The 20,545-nt window shown below is 43.6% G+C and overlaps 1 protein-coding gene across 2 annotated transcripts in view; it reads right to left on the bottom strand.

The window, feature by feature from the left end:
* Positions 1-20,545, bottom strand: part of LOC138516426 (cytochrome P450 4V2-like) — a 1,267,862-nt gene that overhangs the window by 682,502 nt on the left and 564,815 nt on the right. For both annotated transcript variants that reach the window (XM_069631546.1, XM_069631545.1), the window contains one exon: positions 4,087-4,277. In XM_069631546.1, coding sequence (XP_069487647.1) covers positions 4,087-4,277 — 191 coding nt within the window. The remainder of the gene's footprint in view (positions 1-4,086; positions 4,278-20,545) is intronic.

Below are 20,545 nucleotides of genomic sequence, written 5' to 3'. Positions count from 1 at the left end.
AGAGGGGCCTATAGTTCTTCTGGTTAAAATGGAAGGACCTTCCATACATAAGACTTTCAACCTCAGATGTCCCACACAACATCTAGCGCTGACCCGAAGTGTTGGCGCCAAGGAATCCAAAATTTGAATGCCTAGATTTTTTACCAATGCCACAGGCGCCGGAAGGGTACCCAGTTCTGACGGCCAGCAGTCCATAGAACACAGGCATTTTGCAGATGGGGCACCAATGATCAAAACCTCAGTTTTATCCCCATTAAGCCAGAGCCAGTTTTGGTTCATCCACTTGCCAATTGCAAAAAGACAGTTCCAGATGTCTGCTGCAATTGCAGTGAAATTCAGCTCGATAAGGATGACTAGTTGTGTAGCGTCTGCGTATGAGTACAAAGAACACACAAACGACTGAATAATCGTGGTCATAAATGGTTATATATATATATATATATATATTGAATAGGATGGGTGAGAGGGCCGAGCCCCATGAAACTCCCATCCTACCAGTACTTCTGCTTTGTATGGGGGCACAGATACTGTCCGTCAACGGCTGGACAGAAATTATAGTTTTATATATAAATTGAATAGGATGGGCGAGAGGGCCAAGCCCCGTGAAACTCCCCATACTACCAGTACTTCTCCTGCTTTGTGCGGGGGCACAGATACTGTCTGTCAACGGCTGGAGAGAAATTATTTAACCCATAGCTACGCTTGAAGAGCCACTCTATTCAAGCCGTTTGCACCGAAAGTCATGATCAATTGTTTTGGAAGCGGCTGACATGTCCAGCAATATCGACACTGCTGCCTGTGACCTGTCAGCACTCCTTGTCAAATCACCGATCACTGCCACCAGCACTGATTCAGTGCTCATCCCTGGCCAAAAACCTGATTGTTTGTTTGTTTTGTTTGTTTGTTTGTTTAGAATTTATTGTGCGCACCGGACCCTGGAGTATAAGGGCGCAAACAGTAAGAATATGTACAGCTTAGAGCATAGGTTACAGGTTACAGTTACAAGTTACAGACATTACCAGTTACAGAAATTACCAGTTACAGGTGCAAGTTTACAATACAGGTTTACAATCGTATGATGCAGATACTGTGTAGCAAACAGGCGTGAGCATTATCATGGGTTCAATTAGCAGTTGCTGTCCTTAGCCAGTTAATTACAATTTGCCTGAATTTGGAAAATGAATGTTCTAGCCTCGCAGTAATGGGTAATTCGTTCCACAATTGAGCAGCTTTGACTGGGAAACTAGCTCCGCCTATGGTGGTCAGTTTAAAGCGTGGTACTTGTAGGCGGTTGGTGTAAGCAAGTCTGGTTTGTCTTGTGGGGTGTGTTCTGGTGAATCTGTCCTTAAGGTATTGGGGGGCTTTGTTGTGTAAAGATTTGTATGTGAGAGATGCCGTTTTGAGTCTGATTTTCTCGTGGGTGGAGAGCCATTTGTGTTTCCTTCTTATTACTGTAATGTGTTCTCTCCTGGGGATGTTCAATGCCGCTCGGAGGGCCTTGTTTTGCTGTATCTGGATTTTGTTTATGATAGATTTATTGGCTCCTATGTACAGTGCGTTACAATAATCTAGTTTGGAGATGATAAGGGCTCTGGCTAAAGTTAGACAGCTGTGCTGGGAAAGGAATTGTTTTCCTGCTCTAATGAGCTTACATGTGTAGGCTGTCGAGGAAGCTAGGGAGTTTACCTGTTTGGAAAATGATAGGGTAGAATCAAGGTAGATCCCTAATGTTTTAACTTCTTTGGTAACTTGTATGCAGTTCCCATCTATGATAAAGGAAGAGTAGTTTGTGCTTAGTTTTTTGATGAGGGGTGCGGTGCCTAGGATAAGAAGCTCAGTTTTATCATCGTTCAGGCATAGGCCATGGGTTGCCATCCATGCCTGAACGATGCTGTATATTTTGTTCACCATTGCTAGATCTTTTTCGTAAACCCCTGTGAGTGGGAGGAGGATCTGGGTATCATCAGCGTAGTTGGTATACGTGATACCCAGAAGGTCCAAATCATCAAACAGAGGCTTAGTGAATATGTTATATAGCGTTGGTGAAACGCATGATCCCTGTGGCACGCCGCAGGTAATAGGGATGGGGTCTGCAGCTGCTATAGGTGAGAAAACCCTCATGGTGCGGTCACTGAGGAAGGATTGTATCCATGCTATAGCCTCAGTGGAGAAGTGTGCTGCTGAGTCTAGGTGGTTACATAGGACTTTATGGTCCACTAAATCAAAAGCGGCCGATAGGTCTAGTAGCAGGAGGAGTGCTGGTTTTCCAGAGTCTCTTACTTTGTCTATTTGGGCTTTCAGGTCAATCAATGCAGTTTCTGTGCCGTGAAGAGGGCGGAAGCCAGATTGTCGGGAGCCTAGTAGTTGGTTTTGTTCCAGGAAACTCTGGATTTGTATATATGCCACCTTATCCAGTATCTTCAGAAGGAATGGTACCGTAGTAATAGGTCTATAGTTAGTGGGTATGGTGGGGTCTAGAGTAGCCTTTTTTAAGAGTGGGAGCACCCAGGACTCTTTTAAGTTACTGGGGATAATGCCTGTGGTAAAGGAGGCATTAATTAACTTGGTGATAAATGGTGCTAGATCTCGTGCGGCATCTTTGATGAGTTGTGCTGGACATAAGTGATTGATGGGGATGCAATATATTTTATCCTTCCAGATAAGCTGTAGCCTGTGGAACGACTGCTGCCTCCGATATCTTCATCGGAAATGTCCAAAGGGATATTGGTCAGAAATTAGATGGCACTGATGTATCCAGATATGTTTTTTTAAGCAGTAGGATAACAAGAGCATGCTTCAATGATGCTGGAATGCACCCAGTGCTTAACGACCTGTGTAATGCTTCTACAATCAAGGGGGAAAGCTCACCTTAGATATTTTTCAGTATTCTGAGAGGGATTGGATCCAGGGGGGAGGCAGAACTGAGTTTAGAGATTATACCATTGGAACCATTGTAGAGACAAGTCATTGTTGCCTACACCATGTGCAAGACAGGGCAACTAATACTGGGTTTGTGTGGGTTAGGATATTTTATATAAGCTGAGCCAGGAGCACACCCCTCATTCAGCCCAGTCCCAAGCTATCCCTACGAGTGACCAGAATGGCATATGGGATTGGATGAATGATGATTGTAAAATGCCACAACTCCCAGAGAATAGCCGGTGTACTCTAAGAAATAGGGAATCTCTGTATGTCCAATAACCAATATAACACCCCGGTCCCTTGTCGAATATTTAATGTTGGCAGTTTGAGCACTAAATAGAAATCTCATTTCAATGATTACAACGTTCTGCTTATCAAGTGTCTTCTTGGTTGATAAGTAGGGACTGCTACCCAGAGGGGGTGTGATCTGCTCTACTATCAATTGCCCTCAATTGTTCCCATATGAACTCAGGGTTGTAGACCAATCCCATAACCATTAATTATTGCTGGTTGCAATACCAGACATGAATTCTTTTTCAGGTGGACTGGGTAGAGCTGCATGCAAGTGGTTTTGGGTCTATTGATTGACTCCCAACTGATAGTCATGAAGATGAGCAGTACATCCCGTCAAACATCAGGTGGCAAGCAGTCACCATATTCAAATGAAAATTAATAGTTGTCGTGCTGTACAGCATCAGGACTACTTGGGGTCGAGCAGTTTTTATGTCGGTTCATTTAGAAAAACCAATAGCTATAGAACCCATGTATGTACCTAACAGGACATTCTGCTCTCTCTTTCTGCAGGTTGCTCCTAGCCAGGGTTAACTCTCACATTCAGCGCTTCTGGTCTGGAGCTTGACTGGCTAGTGTTGCACCCTCTGGCTTGGTGGCAATGGCAATAGTCATTCAGAGGGCCAGCATAGGCAGCCCTGGGCTACCCCTACATATAATGTTATAAACTTCCAAATAAGGGCTTTGTATCTCTATGGCCACATAGCTTGATCATTTCCCTAAATCTTTTAAAGATAGTTTTGGGTTTTCTTTAAAAATAAAACATCCTATTGAGAAATGTGGGATTGTCTCAGTTACTTAAATGTTTGTACTAGAACTGTAGATTATCTATCCTTACAAATGTAAAGTATTCACAGGAGTATAAACATTTACCAGAGATAATGTCAAGTGCGCAGAGAGTGACATCCATAAAACAGTTGAATGCTTCTTTATCAACATGTTGTTCAAGCTTATTAACCAATATTTTGGACTGCTCATTCATAACTCCAAGAAACTCTTCCAAAATTGCAAAATGGAAGCTTGGCGTTAACATCTTTCTCCGGGAGCGCCATTTCTCTCCAGTGCTGCAATGAGAAAAGAGAATATCACATTATCCAATGGCATAAAAAGCTGACGAGAGAAGAATGAACTACGTTATTGCAGCAAAAAGGTTCACAATGATGGGAGAAAAGAGGGATACATCGAGCATACAAGGATAACGTGAGAAGGTAGAGAGATACCGCCTGATTTATGGGATGAGAAACAAGGTAAAGTGATAACCAGTGATGAGAGGTTGAGAGGAAAAAAGTGGAGTTGAAGGAAAGAGACGGGAATTTGGAGTTAGTGTGCACGTCACTTAAAGCTGTGTTCAAACCAAATATTTTGGAAACAAGCTTTCACCAGGATAAGATGGCATAACCCATCCACTAAAACACCACAGCTTTCCCATGCTGTAGCCCATATACTGCCATTAGAGAGAACAAATATTGGTGAGTGATCAAAGAACATCAAGGCCTCTAAGGTAGTCTTTGGTGGATGAACATATGTCATACATTAGAGATGAAAATAGTTACTTGGGCTTTCACAGATGGAAATTACTAACATGCAGATATAATAGATCTGGTGGTCTCATTTATCATAAATAGAGGTATGTAGACAGTTTTTGACACTTACATTCTCCATTTATTACCAATAGGCAGCGGCACCTTACAGCAAGGATAAAAGGAAACCCTGAAACATCATCCTTCAAATTATTAGGCTATTCCACATACCATTTAGACCTATTTAATTTCCATTGATTCACTTGGATTTTGTTCTCTGTCTCCATAGGGAAGGGAAATGGGGCTAAAGAAAGGGAGAGGGGCATAGGTGCAATCAGAACAGCACTGAAGGGGGATTACCCCCTTTACATTCTGAACGTTGCCTTTTAGTCCTTCCCAACATTTCCACTTCTGCCATTTCGGAAAAACTTTGTACAGGCAGAATGCAATCACATGTGAGGAATTTGAGGATGTTGTTCCTCCTCCCATAGTGGGAGACCCCTCTCATGGGGCCAGGGCTTGTGTCTACAGTACAATAGTCCACCTCGGGGTTGTGCACCAAGGGAGGGTCACATGTGGGAGGAACGTCCTTATGGGATTAGGGACGACCATATTCAGAGCATGTGGTATGCCCCCGTATTAGTACCCCAATACCATCTCTAATGTTCAATCCTCCCCTCGCTTTGTATTATAAAGCCAATATCTGTCACAGACAGATTAGTCGATCTTGAGTTCAAACCTTAGAAAATGCAAAGTATGTTACATCTGACTCTATGACAAGTACTGAGAAAAAGAAAATGATCAGGAGTCCAAGGATCACTATGGAGAAACAAAATGAGCACTCTTGTTTCTACACAAACATGATTGGCGCAAAGCAACTCCCTTTCCCAACGCAGGATTTTAAATGTCAGACAAACGAGAAACGATCATCCATGGAGGAAACCTGCAAGCTGTCCCACTGCCAGTAGGATGATAGGTAGCTGGAGGGAAGTCGACAGCAGAGGAAGAGAAGAACGTGAGTAAGATCCCAGAACTCAGGACTGCTCGCGTTATTGCGGTGTGGAACCTCTGGGCATCCCAAGCACAGGTGATGCTCCCAGCCGAGAGGACGCACCACTGAGAAGAATTAGACATCAGAGAAGCCGCTGCTGGCTGCGATGAAGCCTCAAACATGACTGGAGTCTTCAGAGAAGCTTCAGCCACTGGGGAAACGCTGGTACCTTTCAGTGGGAAGTAAACAGCTACGCGGGTTAACCGATTGGTGCATGAGGTCCGGGCGAGTGAAGGGGTGAAGGTGGAGGCCACAGAAAAAGGGTCTGGGACCCTAGGATCCAAGCTCAAGTCTCAGAAACGCACTCACTTGAAAGCCAGAAACAAAACCCAAGGGGATCATTGCGAGTATGAGACTCGCACCCATATGAGAAACTGAAAAACAACCAAAATCGAATACTGCAAGTCTGGGACCCGCACCAAAAGAGAGATAGCCTATGTTAAAACTGTTGCTTGGCAGAAGAGTAGACCAAGTAACGGCAAGTGTTACGAGTCTGGGACTCGTACCCATAGAGAGACAGTCCTTGAGAGGGCGAAGGCTGTTTCATGCAAGGATAACTGCTTGACAGGAGAGTGAACCAAGCAGTTAAACAACAAATCTGGGACTCGCACCTAAAAGAGGGACAGTCCATGAACCGACCATTGCTTGACAAGAAGGTATAGCAAGTTGTATTGAATACTGCAAGTCGGAGCCCCCCATCCAACGGAAGTGAAGAAAATACAGTGAAACAAATCCTACACTTGCAAAAGGAGTGTGCCAATATAAATAGGCGAAGCATAAGGAAGATATTCTTGTGAATGACCCATTGCATTTGTTTGTTTATGCAACTGAAGGCCTGGGAGGCCCCAAAAGGAGAAAAACATATATCACTATAAGAAGGATCCTACAGGAAAGGACCAAAACCCTAAAATTGGAGTCTTGCAGTTTTTCACCTTTCTCTGTTTTCCTTGCCACTTGTGACAACCCCAGGGAATGGGGAGCTTTTCTGTTAGTTATAGCTACAAAGAATACTACAAAAGAGGAGTCTAGGGGAAAGAACACAAGACCCCGACCTTGGAGTTCTACATTTGGGAATATATCTTTATTGTCGCCTATTTTGATTTCCCCACAGTCAGCAAACTTTTCTGTTTGTTCGAGTCATAGAGAACAATACACTTTAGGAAGAAGTTATCACTGCACAGTTGTTTTACGTTATTAGTGTTAGGGACAGAGGTAGGCCTTTCAGGACACAACAGGGACAGTCTTTATAACTTGGGCATTCTGACAATTTCATTGGTTTCTTTAGAGGCAGGGAAATTCCTCTTGGTTTTAGGGACAGAGGGGCATTTTTCCAACCATTTTTTCATATAGTAAAAGTTTCTAACCACAAATACACCACTATTGTGTCCAAGCCTTACTTCTGACCCCCCACACACAGTATTTTAAACAGGTCTTTTTTAGTTTTGACATGTATAATAGTGCTTTAACCTTCGTACCACCATATAGACAAAATCAGTGCTAAAGAGAGGAGAGGGAAAGGAAGGAGTGTTAAGAAGCTTACTATATGTGTGGCAATCAGGAGTTCCAATGTAGCACAGTGAATGCAAGGTTTTTCATCACCCGGGCCATGCAATGATCAGAATCACTTATTGTTCCCACAGCTCCACCCTCCCCTCTGTGTATCCCATGTCCTTCGCCCTTATCCTACACAGAGCTCCATTGTCTTTCCATTCCCTTTGCTGTCACAGGCTTCCACAGCCAGCATACTCCACTTCTGCATGAATCACAATGAGGTTTACTTTGCCATACTTGAATGTGGCAGCAAGCATCAACCAGCTGCTGATTTCCCTAAAAATAAATTACCCAAACTGCCCACATATGCTGCCAGGAACACTGGTGTACACAGAGCTGCATTCCCTACCCTTCCATCTCCCTGCCACACCTGTCCCTTGAGGCCCCCACACATGCTGTCTTCGCCGCCTGTCATTGTGTGCCCTTACTTTAGCCAGACCAGAAGGGAAGATGTTGTTAATAAAAAGGAAGGACATACATGCGTTTCATGAATGCTGTGTGCATGAACCTGTGTGTGTGTTTAGTACCTATGGGTGTGTTCATGTATGTATGCATTTACAGTACTTTCCATCAAGAATTCCAATATCAGCTAAACACTAATACCCCTTTTGCCTGTTGACGAGACTCGTTGTCTCATGACCTCTGGTTCATTTATTTGTTTTTTACTATCATCGATATGCCAAGAGAAAAAAATATGCACCTCTCCAAAGAGTGGTGGTACATGCTTCCTATGTGCAAGATATAGGCCTTGCCGAACATATGCTTATTATGGTAGTGTTTTAATCCTTATGTTAATCCTTATGTTATGTTAATTTTAATGTGAAAGGGCATTTGTACCGTGCACTATCACCACTGGAGTGGTCCCCTGATGCTCTGGCAGATCTGAAAGTTTGAGAGGTGTATGCAGAAAGGTGTGTTTGTTGGTGGGTTGGTTAGTGGCATCGCTATCTAGATGTGATGCAATCTAATTTCCAAATTCTTTCTAGATGTGGTGCGTGAATAACTCCACATTTCTATCTAAATGTGGCAGAGGCCAACATTCATCATCCTATCAAGATGTGATACAAGGTAACCTTCACAATTCTATCTGAATGTAGCACTGGCTAATATTCATAATATTCATTCTCCTGTCTGGATGTGATGCAAGCTAATATTCACAAGTTCTGTCTCATTGTGAGACTGGATAATATGCACAATTCTATCTCAATTTGGGACTGGCTAGTATTCACAATCCTGTCTAGATGTGATTAAAGCTAATATTCACAGTTCTAACTGATTGTGGCATTGGCTAATATTCACAATCTGTCTAGATACGACGCAAGCTAATATTCACGGTTCTATCTAAATGTGGGACTGGCTAGTATTCACAATCCTGTCTAGATGTGATTAAAGCTAATATTCACAGTTCTAACTGATTGTGGCATTGGCTAATATTCACAATCTGTCTAGATGCGATGCAAGCTAATATTCACGGTTCTATCTGAATGTGTCATTGGCTAATGTTCACAATCCTGTCTAGATGTGACGCAAGCTAATATTCACAGTTCTATCTGAATGTGGGACTGGCTAATATATACACAATCATGTCTAGATGTGACGCAAGTTAATATTCACAATTCTATCTCAATGTGGGACTGGCTAATATTCAAAATCCAGTCTAGATGCGATGCAAGCTAATATTCACAGTTCTATCTGAATGTGGCATTGTCTAATATTTACAATCATGTCTAGATGTGACACAAGCTAATATTCACAGTTCTATCTGAGTGTGGCATTGGCTAGTATTCACAATCCTGTCTAGATATTACGCAAGCTAATATTCACTGTTCTTTCTCAATGTGGGACAGGCTAATATTCACAATCTTGCCTAGATGCGATGCAAGCTACTATGCACAGTTTTCTCTCACTATGGACTGGCTAATATTCACAATCTTGTCTAGATGCGATGCAAGCTAAAATTCACAGTTCTATCTCAATGTGGCATTGGCTAATATTCACAATATTATCTACACTTCTATGCACTTCATGGCTACTGCTTTGGATTGTGAAGTGTGGAGGGCACAGGTCTACGAATGAGGAGCAGATTGCAAGAGTTCAGTTCCCACTGTGTAGCCTTCTGACATCCAATGCCACTTTTTAGCTTCCTGTCCACAGTCACACTTTTTGGGTGGCTGTATACTTTTTTCTAAGGCTACTGATCTGTGTGAATTTTATATTATTGAGCTTTACCTTGTTACTTTTCTTTGCTCATTGACATATTAGACAGATTAATACACGAATGCCAAACATACCTTCCTGTAGGCAATATGTCTTGAAGCTTATGCATGCCTGGAGCAAGAGCCCTTTTTATCTATGGCTTGGTATGCATACCTTTTCCATATGACTACTGATCTCTGTGAATATTAAATTAAGATTTTATATTTAGTGTTGGCTATTAGTTGGTGCTGAAAGCACTACCTTTAAGCCAAAGCTACTGTCATTAAAATAAGAGCTTTAAAATAAGAGCTTCAAATAGGAGCTGTGAATGAGCGTCCATAATGCTTTTCAATGGAGATAACATATGAGAATAGGTACATAGGCTTTTGGTGTTGTTTGGTTATGTGTCCACCTATTTAACACCCCTTTCTAAGTCAAATATGTATGATTTGTCACCCATTCCCACACATCCACACCCAAAACCACATCTCTTTTGAACTCCCTGCATTTGTATTGTGTGCTGAATTTGGCAGCCATTTGTACTTCAAAAATAGTGACTGCAATATGTTAATGTTTCTAAAAAGTTATTTTACTTGTTTTTGGTGAAACAAATATATACTGTTGCTTTTAAGTTATGTAATATATTTTTATTTATTTAGTATTTAGTATTTTTTTCATTTCGTTTCAGTTCAACATGAACTTTTCACAAGGAAAGAAAAAGATAAATTAAATTATTATACATAAAAAAATTAATTACCCTCATAGTTATACATTACATTTCCAATCCAATAAAAAAAGCATATTTAAAACCTAAAATGTAAGAAACACAAGCTACCAATCTAATTCATTATGTAGATACATAATTTATCAACTTATCAACTTACAGCAAAGGAGTCATTCCTAACTTTGAGTTGTAAGTAAAAGTTTGTCACACCTTTACCAGAGCCATAGCTCTCGATAAATGACATCCAGACAGGCAGTTCAACCAGAACATCTCACCACAGGTATTGTCTATATGATTGGTGAAATTACTATAATACCTAAGATAATATTTTATCATGGATTTACGCAAAGTCAACACATGCCTAAATGATTCAGTTGTCTCTGAATCATTACATAAATTACACCTATGTTCTTATTAAAAATAAACAACTTACTGTTATAGATACATTTTGATGCAATATGTCTCTGAAAATATCCATGTACTTAGTTGTAGGTGTTGGTTCAGTATTTTGTGATATAAGCAATAATAGATTGGATGTGCAGTATGTTAGTGATGTCAGTATGACATGATTGGGTCTAGAGTATGTTCTTTTTTTGACAAGGAAGTCATTTTCTTTCACCAGATCTTGGTTTGCAGCCGAGCACAGCTGTATAGGCTGTGATACGAGTGAACCCGATCTTTTAAAGAGGCTAGTATAAGCAAGTAAATCAATCCCTTAGAAGTTAAAAGGGTTTTAACTCTTCATATGTGCAGAATCCCAGAATTGATCCTCGCCCCCTGCATTGCCCACTTACTCCCTTGCTGGCTTCTGCTATTTCACCATTGCCTGTTCCTGAGTAAGGGCAGGAAAGTCCATGTCACTGCTGTCTTAGGTGTTACTGGAATCACACCATTGGGGCTCTCCTGCACACCGCCCTGTCTGCAGGATTTGCTTAGCTGTTAGGGACGGCTAAACTCACAACATGATTATGCGATTTTTGGAAGTAAAAGGCCAAAACAACAAAGCCTGAGCATTCGCGCAAAGGCTTACTAGTCATGGATCCTCCGTTTTACGAATAGCTCCAGAGCCCATCCCAGGTATTTATTTATGTATTTAGACCCACTTGGAATTGGCATTCTGCTAATTGCTACTCACCTCATCCAAATTTCACTGGGGGATTTCTATTGTGATTACCACATGCTTGTTGTATAGCAACAAGTGCCTTACTGGATCCTTCTGCCAAAGGATATTACCTTTCATTTAGGTACAATGCTGGGATTCAGTAGACTTGAGTAAGAGACCCTCTAATGCCAAACTGCCATATTGCCTGTACACAATACTTTCATGATAATTGTGGTAGTCATCTTCTTTCTCCTATGCTGCTGCTGTATCCTCTATTGAAGACATTGTTAGGATGTCTGTCAAGTAGCCTTTCCACCAGAGCGAAAGGTGTAAGCTGTACAGTATAATTCTGTCAATGAGCACCTTTCCTTTTGGTTTGAAGTAAAAAATCCTCATGCTCCTAAGAGATCTCCATATTGACTGTGTCAAAGCAAGGTGAGCAAAACAATAGAAGAGTTCAAAGCAGCAGCAGGGGGTTGATATACCTAGCCGCAGGAGACAGAGACCTTGTGAGCCGTGCCTGCTGGTGGGAGGCGGTGCTTAGGCTGGAGGCTTGGGTATCACTGGTTCCCCATGGGCAGTATCCCAGACCACTGTACACAAAGGACCCAGGTTTTGCCAGCTCATTACATTTCCCCATTTGTTTAAAATGTGTTTTTCTCCATGGGCTGGGGAGGAAAGGCATGCAAATTTGCTTGGACGATTCAATCGACCTCCAGGGCACCTCGGAAAGGGTCATCATGAATATTTCAACAGTTAGCCTTTCTCCCTGCCCTCTTGGGTCTTGAACTGCGCTCACCTTACCACACAGTTTACATTCAGTCGCATTGTACTTTCCGAGGCGGGCTGATCTACATGGCTTTCAAGAGATTGCCTGGCCCCCTTGCCAGTGGGGTTGGGGTACAGAGTGTCACATGTCAGGCAGAGACACGTGGTTGACTCGTCCAAGGCCCCCTCGCCTTTTCAAGGCCATATCACAGGTACATCTCTTTTCCAGTCCAGGTACTTCATGTACACATCTAATGCATTTTGGGAGTTGTAGTTTTCATTAACAGTAAGTGAACCAATCGGACTTGAGAACCTGAGCCCAACGATTTCTAAAATAAAATATGTTCCCAGTGACATAGTCATCTGTTAACCCTACCTATAGGTCACTAGCACACACCCCTTTAGATATTATCTACCCAACCACATTGGACCTTTCACAATCACAAAAATGAACATTTGCAACGTTTGATAATTTATCACGTTTGCTAGTCTATCTTTATGCAGCATATTTTTCACAGTATTGGTTTACTTTATGGTATGTATTTAAAGGGCACCCTAGCTATACGATGCCAGAGTGTTGTACACATTTATTTCAATAATGGCATGCCCCTTCATGGTTTCAGATGATGCTGAACTAGACATGTTTTTAGTTTTAGCTATATGGTGGAGTTCAGTGCCACCTTTAAGCCAACACTATTTCATTGGAGTACAGATAGGGGGAGATGGAATATGAGGAGGACACAATGCTTGTAGGTGTTGTTTGGTATTTACCCAACCATTGGCTGCCCATGGCCATGCTAAACTATATGCCATTCCCACCCTCTTCCTGCCCTGACCCACTAAAACACACCATTCTGGGATCTCCTTGAGCTAGCTTAAGCAAGCCTTAACCTCAAAGTTTTAGCTCAAAGTGCCTGCCAGTGTTTCTTCAAAGCTGTCTTCTGCAACGTAATGGTTTACTTGGTGTTGTAAACACACTATTGTTGTAATTAAAATTACTTAACCAGTCACTTGATTTATAAGCAGTATGATGTCCTTCACTAAGGTCCTGGAAAAACAAGCACTGGCAAAGTCAACCATTCTGGCTTGTGTATTGGTATTAGATAGGCATTTGCCAGGCATAAGCTTGCTTGCATGTCCATGAAGAAGGCGACAAGGAAGACTCCTCGAGAGGTCATATCAGAGTGAGCTTTTCTTTTGCCTTTGAGATTCAGACGTGTCCACCCCAGTGACCCAACCATTAACACTAAGCACATCAGAGGAAATGGCCGCTCCAGGCGTCAGCTGGGTAACAGAAAACTTAAAACGAGTGGGGGGTGAATAACATCGCTGCTGGGCATGTGCCGCTACTTGGGGTGCTTGTCTCACAATAAAGGAGAAACTGAAGCTACTACCTAATCTCAAAGACCCTGCTGAGATGCAATGCATGGGGTGGGCTCCAGGAACACTCCAGGTCTACTTTTGGTGAGCCATATTCAACTTCTTCCATGGTCGCTCTATTGGTGCAACTAATGGTGAATGCAATGTTCACTCTAACTGTGTTTGCGGATGATGAAAAGTAGGTGCAAAGCAGAATAGGTGCACAGGAACCTCTAAACACCAAGCCCAATGATGTAAGAAACACATACTATGTTGCAAAGTGCACTACTTTGGAAAGTTATGAAAGGTAAAGCAGAAAGTATCTGCAATGTTTATCCTAAACATATAGAAACAAGCATTGGCAGTGCCAACAGTTTTGATTTTGTGTAGGCATGGGAAAGATATTTGGCAGGCACTGCCATGATGGTATCAACTGGTCATCGATGATAGCAACTGTAAAATGGTGCTAGTACCTGGGCATATAATAGCAGGGCCTGTCAACTGTCTAAAACGTATATACCAGAAGAAATTGTTGGCGTTGCCAATGCTTGATTTGAGTTTTATTCAGCAGCTATTTACAATTGACAATAGGGGAACAAGGCTTGATCGGCAAACATAATGGCATCTCCGTTTCCTCTCCCTATTTTAACTTTGGATTAAGAGTGCAGTGGGCGAAGGAACCACATGGTTAAGTAAATGTTAACCACCTGTGGAGTGACCAGTTCTGCGTTGCATGGAGATTGCACATTTAACGTTTTTCTGTCTGGCTGGGATACAAACATCAGGGGGCCCAGATTAAGGCTGCAAGCCTTGATTGCTCTACTTAAGATGGTATTCAATGATAATGAAACTTAAGTCTTTTATGTGCCTTGTGTACCCCTTCTCTAACTGTTTATGCTATTCAAAGGACCTCAGTCCGAAGAGAACCCTTTAATTATTCAATTTGCAATGGAACTAGTGAGGTGCTTGACCTGCTGTACCTGGTATATCTCAATGCCTAAACCCATTAGACCATAGATTGATGAGGGAGCTGTTTGGCACTGGGTATTCCATTGCATAAATAAAGCAATAGACATTGCTCTCAAGATTTCCCTTATGTGGACTCCATCATACTGCTGGAAAAGAGCACTATCAGAAGAGGATTAAGTATCACTATAGGTAAGTGTTGAATATTATTGTATACTGTAGCACGTGGGGGGTGCTCAGGGGTGTGATACTTAGAGGTTATTTTGACTTTGTTCACCTTTTCTGGACACATGAGGTGCTGGCTGGACCGTAAAGTACACTGTAGGAGGTGGGGGTTGTAGTACATAGCAACCAATCAAATTTAGGAGGGAGACCTACGATTGTTTAGACCCAAATGTTACAATCGTTCCTTCACTTTAGGTGTCTGTATGTTATACAGACCATTATGTTATGTTATACTATGTAGCCTTTATACTACTCTAACCACCCAAAAAATACAATTAATAACTTATACTATAAACATTGGCAAATGTTTTATTATGGGAGCAGGAACAAATGCAGGACAGTACGAAAAAGAGCATTCAATAGTTTATACAGGTTATGCCTTTTGTACAGTGGAACTGAAAGAGGGGAGGGAACAGTCAAAGTCTGCAGAGGGGGATTGTTGATGGCTGCAACTGGAAGGCTCATGGGTCGGGGGGGAGTAAGGTGGAATTGTTGGCTTAGACTGTGGGAGCGCAGGGGGGGTGCTATTTGTTCTGAATTTGTTTATTTCACTCTTGCTAAGCAGGCTGTGGTGATCCCCAAATCTTGTATGCACAAAGTTGTGGATGGCGGTCATAAGAAAAACACAAAGGACTGCCTTTTTTCCCCAAACCATCAACATTAACTCACTTGTATCACTGGTCATAATGCTCAAAAGTGGCCAAATATTTGAATAGTAGGCAGGCCATATTGCCGAGCAATGCTTACAGGCATTAATAATGGCAGACAACAAGGTACATAGACCCTTCTTCCTTAGAACCATGGGTCAGGGTTGGGAGGCACATGGGGTATCAAACAGGTGAGCAGGGTGGTGTCAACGGCTTCGTGATGGGGCAAGAAACTGGTGGGCCCTGCATGGGTGTGAGTGAGGTGCAGGCAGAACTCAATCTTGGTGTGGTATGGCATGGTAATAGACCCCATCCAGGATTGAGGGTCCATTTCACAATAGGGTTCAGTCTAGCACCCTCTAGTTTGAGGCTGCAGAATTGTCAGATTTCTTTAATGAAAATTAAAAAATACTTCAATCATAAAACAGAAAAACATGGAGTGGGATGTAAAGAAAGAGAGAAAAGCAGAGAGAGAAGGAGAGGAAGAAAGAGGGAGAGAGAGTGAGCACTGCCCTGTAATACAAAAAACATTTTCCTGGAGAAGAAGGCTTGCATTTGTGCTAATTTGCATACCCACATTGCCTTGCCGATGTGGCTCTGAACTGGAGGTGAACTTCCAGCGGTGCCTGCTCAGTGGCGAATTCTGGCATGTGTGACGTGGCTCAAATGTTACTTTCAGATGTTAGATGTAATGGTTTTTCAAGTCTTTTTAAATCCCTCATAACGTTGTTGGTGTTTCGTAAACATGCCCAAATGCAACAACCATTAGACTGTCTAGACTATACTGCATTGTAAACATTCAGAGGTGTCTGAAGAGGCCTTTGATTCTGTTGATTCCTGAGTACTGGGTACTGTGCGGCTTGTCGCTGATAGGTAAATTCCTCTAACTTCCCGAGTGTCGGAGTTTGGAAGCAGAGAGCCGCTGCAGGGGTGTACTCTGTTGTGGCGAGCTGCTCAGCAGTGAAACTGTGAGGCACACCTGGTGGCTGCTTTCAGAAGCATCTGTAAGCTAATATGTTATGTTCCTTAAGATATGCGCCTGGTTGCCCTCGGGCCTAGTGCACTATACAAATAAATAAAATACAAATTATATTCATTTATAGAGCGCGCGGCCGCCCGAGGGCATCATGGCGCTAGAGAGGGAGATCAGAGCAATCAGTATTAGAACCGCATTAAAAAGGCCTAGAAAAGGGTCGTTTTAAGTGCTCTTCTAAAAGCTAGATAATTAGACATTTTCCTCATTACAGAGGGCCGGCTGTTCCATTGGTTAGCCGCAACTAGGGAAAAGGCACGACCACCTATCTTGGTACGCCGAAACCTCGGAACAACCAAGAGGTCGGCGATAGAAGAGCAGAGATCCCATGCAGGGTAGTAGCGAAGAAATTTAGCCTGCAGAAACTCAGCCCCTTGGCCATGAATAGCCCTATGGCAATGCACATAGCCTTAAAACGGATACGCTGGTTTACCGGCAGCCAGTGAAGCAAACGCAACACCGGGGAAATATGAGCTCCATATGGGGTGCCCATAGCCAGCCTAACCACCAGGTTCTGTATTCGTTGTAACCATTGTATCAGGCCGATTGGCTGGGCCAGGTACAGAGAGTTACAATAATCCAGGCGAGATAGGACCGGTGCTGCAACTACCAGAGGATGAAAAGTTTCAGGTATCATAGGTAGGACCTTCTTCAAAATCTTAAATTGATAGTGGTCTGCTTGACACACGGCCGCAACTTGATTTGTCATGGAGAGAGACTTAGAGAGAATAACCCCAAGATTTTTTACCTTGCTGACTGGGCAAGGAAGGGGACCTAGAGTAGAGGGCCAGAAAGCACAAACCCACAGTGAGGGATCAGGGGGACATCCAACCACCAGCACCTCAGTCTTATCCCCGTTAAGCTTGAGCTAGTTGTGGTCCATCCAGTCACCCACGGCCCTCAAACAGTCACAAAGGTGCGCCAACACTGCTGCCTGATCCCGATCTAGCTGGATCAGGATTTGGATGTCGTCAGCATACGAGTAACAGTTGAGGCCATGGGCGTGGATGAGGCACACCAGAGCCCAGATGTAAATGTTCAACAAAATCGGCGACAGAGATGATCCCTGAGGGACACCAAACGTGAGAGAGCAGGATAGGGTGTAACGCTCACCTGGTATCCGCGGGGACGTCACTCAGCCTTTTCTGACCTCTTACGCCCTCCAACCCTTCCTTGGAGTCTACTTGACTGGAGACTGGGCCTGAAACACAGGATTGGTAGAGTTTAACTCCCTATTGTCTCTGTGTGCTTGAACCCCTTCTTCCCCGAGGTCCAACCCTTCCCTTTGATCCACAGCTCACCTTGTTTTCTTGGAAAGTGTGCTCTCCATCTTGCTTTCAGCGCAAGGGCGCGTTGATTGATGCGGGCTTGTTGCTTCCTAGTTACTTCACTGGCAAGAGTCCGACAGGTAAGTATAATAGTCTTTTGAACAGTTCTCTAACTTCGTTCCTTTCCTTCCTTAGATGATGGCTGGCGTCCGGGGATGGCGACGTGCTGCTGAGATGAGTAGCGCTGAAGGTGAGTGAGAGCATGATGCGAAATGCGACCCTTTCGTATTTGTATTGAACTGAGTTATTTTTCTGTGTGTTTTAGGTGCCGCAACATTTTCAGCGTGGATGCCAGTTATGAAGAAGAAATGCAGTGAGTAAGCGCGGTATGTGGCGCTTCTAGATGTTTCCACGATAACCTGGAGTGTCTTTTCCCTCTTGCAGATGGATGAGAAGTTCCGGAGTCAGAGTTACCCCAGAGCGGCTGGGATTCAGGTAAGCGTTTGAAGCTCATACAGTCTTTAAAAATAAGCGAAGATTTGCTGAATGCTTACTAATGCCATTTTGATGTTCTTTTCCCTTTTCCTTATGCAGCAGCATGCCGGGATGGGAATGACACCGCCGAGGGTGCACGCAGAACAGAAGGAGTGATGAATGATGGGCAGAAACGCCGCAAGGTAAGGCTGTTCCTAACGGTGTTCTTGTTCTTGCAGGAGCTGAGCGCAGAAGATAGATGCAGGCCTACTGGAGACCGATCCGAACACGGTGAGTGTCACGCTGAAGGTGCAGAAAATACAAAGCATGTTTCTCAGTCTGAGCGTGGCTTAAATAGTCTCTGGGTATCCCAGGTGTCTCTGGGCTGAACCACACCCAAAAGACTAGACTGCACATGCAGTTCTGGGAACCGAAATATGTGGGGGCATCTATCTTGTCCCCATCAATGCACTACAAGTCCAATCCCCAATGTTATCCTCTGGGAGTGAGTGAGTCTGGTGCCACAAGCGCCAAGTCTGACGCCAAGTGGGTCTTTGGAGGGATGGAGAGGCCCTTGAGGGCCATGTAGGTGATCGTGGCCTGGCTCCTCCCTGACATCTTGGAGGGCTGGGGACATGAGGGGCAGGAATCATGACAGCACTCCCCCCCAAGGACCCCCTCATGGTGGCTCTTCTGTCTGGTCCTGGTTTGTTTGGATGGTTTTGATGAAATCGTCTAAGCAAGCGAGGTGCATGGATGTACTCACAAGGCTCCCATGTCTGTCTTGTGGACCATACCCCTTACAGTCTACTAAGTAGTATAATTTGGATCTGACGTACTTTGAATCCAGGATGTCCTCGACTTCGAATTCTGGCTCCCCGGCGACTACTACTGGCTGTGTTGGCATTGCTACCCGGGTCCCAGGTTGAACAGGTTTAAGGAGAAACACGTGGAACACAGGATGAATCTGCATGTTTGACAGCAAAGCTAGTCTGACCGCCACAGGATTTATCACGGAGGTGACAGTGAATGGACCCAGGTATCATGGACGGAAAGTTCGGGTTCCTTTAATGGACATGTGTTTAGATGCCAGCCAGACTTTGTCTCCCACTTGGTAGTTGGGGGCCTATGTTCGGTGTTGATCAGCAAACTTCTTTTGGCGATTCTTAGCTTGAAGTAGGTATTCAGCTGCCCTTTTAAAGGTTTGAGAAATGGTTGTGGGCAAGATTTTGACTGCTGGCATTTCCAGGGTTGTAGGAACATCCAACTCAGAAGTACGTGGGTGCTTGCCATACATGCTATAAAAGGGTGTCTGCCCAGTGCTGGTGTGTAGGGAATTATTGTAAGCATATTCAGCTATCCATAATAGGTCGAACCAGCTTCCTTCAGCTTGGTGTAACATGCAACGCAGATACTACTCGAGTGTCTGATTTGTCCTCTCAGTTTGACCATCCGTTTGGGGATGGTGACTGGTGGCTAGCCAGATGTCGATCTGAGCCATAGAGCAGCATTTTCTCCAGAAGTTAGATACAAATTGAGTACCTCGGTCTGAGACTAAAACTGAAGGAAACCCATGGAGCCGTACGATGCCTTCAAGAAATACCTTTGCCAGAGTGGAAGCATTTGGGAGTCCCTTAAGAGGAATGAAATGTGCCATTTTTGAAAATATGTCCACTAGCACAAGAATAGTGTTAAACCCTTGACTGGATGGTAAGTCAGTAATAAAATCGAGGGACAACGTGTGCCAGGGTGCTGGTGGGATTTCCAATGATTGTAATAGCCCAGCCGGTTTCTGCTTGGATGACTTGTTTTGAGCACACACTCCACAAGATAGGATGAATTGGATAATGTCTTTACGCCACATGGGCCACCAATAATTTTGTTTTACCTTGGCTAGGGTTTTAGCGATTCTGGGGTGGCCCTCGATCAAGGAATCATGATAGCCGGACATGACTTGCTCTCGTAGTTCTTGGTTTGGTAAGAATAAACGATTCCTGAAGTAGGGCAACTGATCTTTTATCATGTAATGTTCTCCTTGTGCACTCCACGCTTGTAATTGCTCCGGACTCATCAGGTTTTGGATTTCTTCATGTAATTCTTTCTGAGTTATGGTTGCTGTGATTCCTAGGAGCTTGTCACTCGGGATGATTGCTATTGGGTCAGGGGTCTGATACCCTTGCTCTTCCACCCCCATACGGGAAAGGGCATTGGCCTTCCCGTTTTTCAACCCTGGTCGAAATGTAATCACGTAGTCATATTCAGAAAAAAAAAGAGGACAACGTAGTTGTCGTGAGGATTGGGCCTTCGCCGTTTTTAGGTACTGGAGGTTCCGGTGGTCAGTTATTACGGTGATTGTGTGTCTGGCGCCCAAGAGGTTGTGCCGCCATGCCTTAAAGGCTGACTTAATGGCCAGGAGTTCTTTGTCTGTGATAGCGTAATTGAGTTCAG

Source organism: Ambystoma mexicanum, chromosome 6q (genome assembly GCF_040938575.1).
Source record: "Ambystoma mexicanum isolate Mex_15411 chromosome 6q, UKY_AmexF1_1, whole genome shotgun sequence".
Taxonomy (NCBI): domain Eukaryota; kingdom Metazoa; phylum Chordata; class Amphibia; order Caudata; family Ambystomatidae; genus Ambystoma; species Ambystoma mexicanum.
The sequence above is the reverse complement of the archived record's forward strand: the minus strand, read 5'-3'. Positions and strand labels throughout refer to the sequence as shown.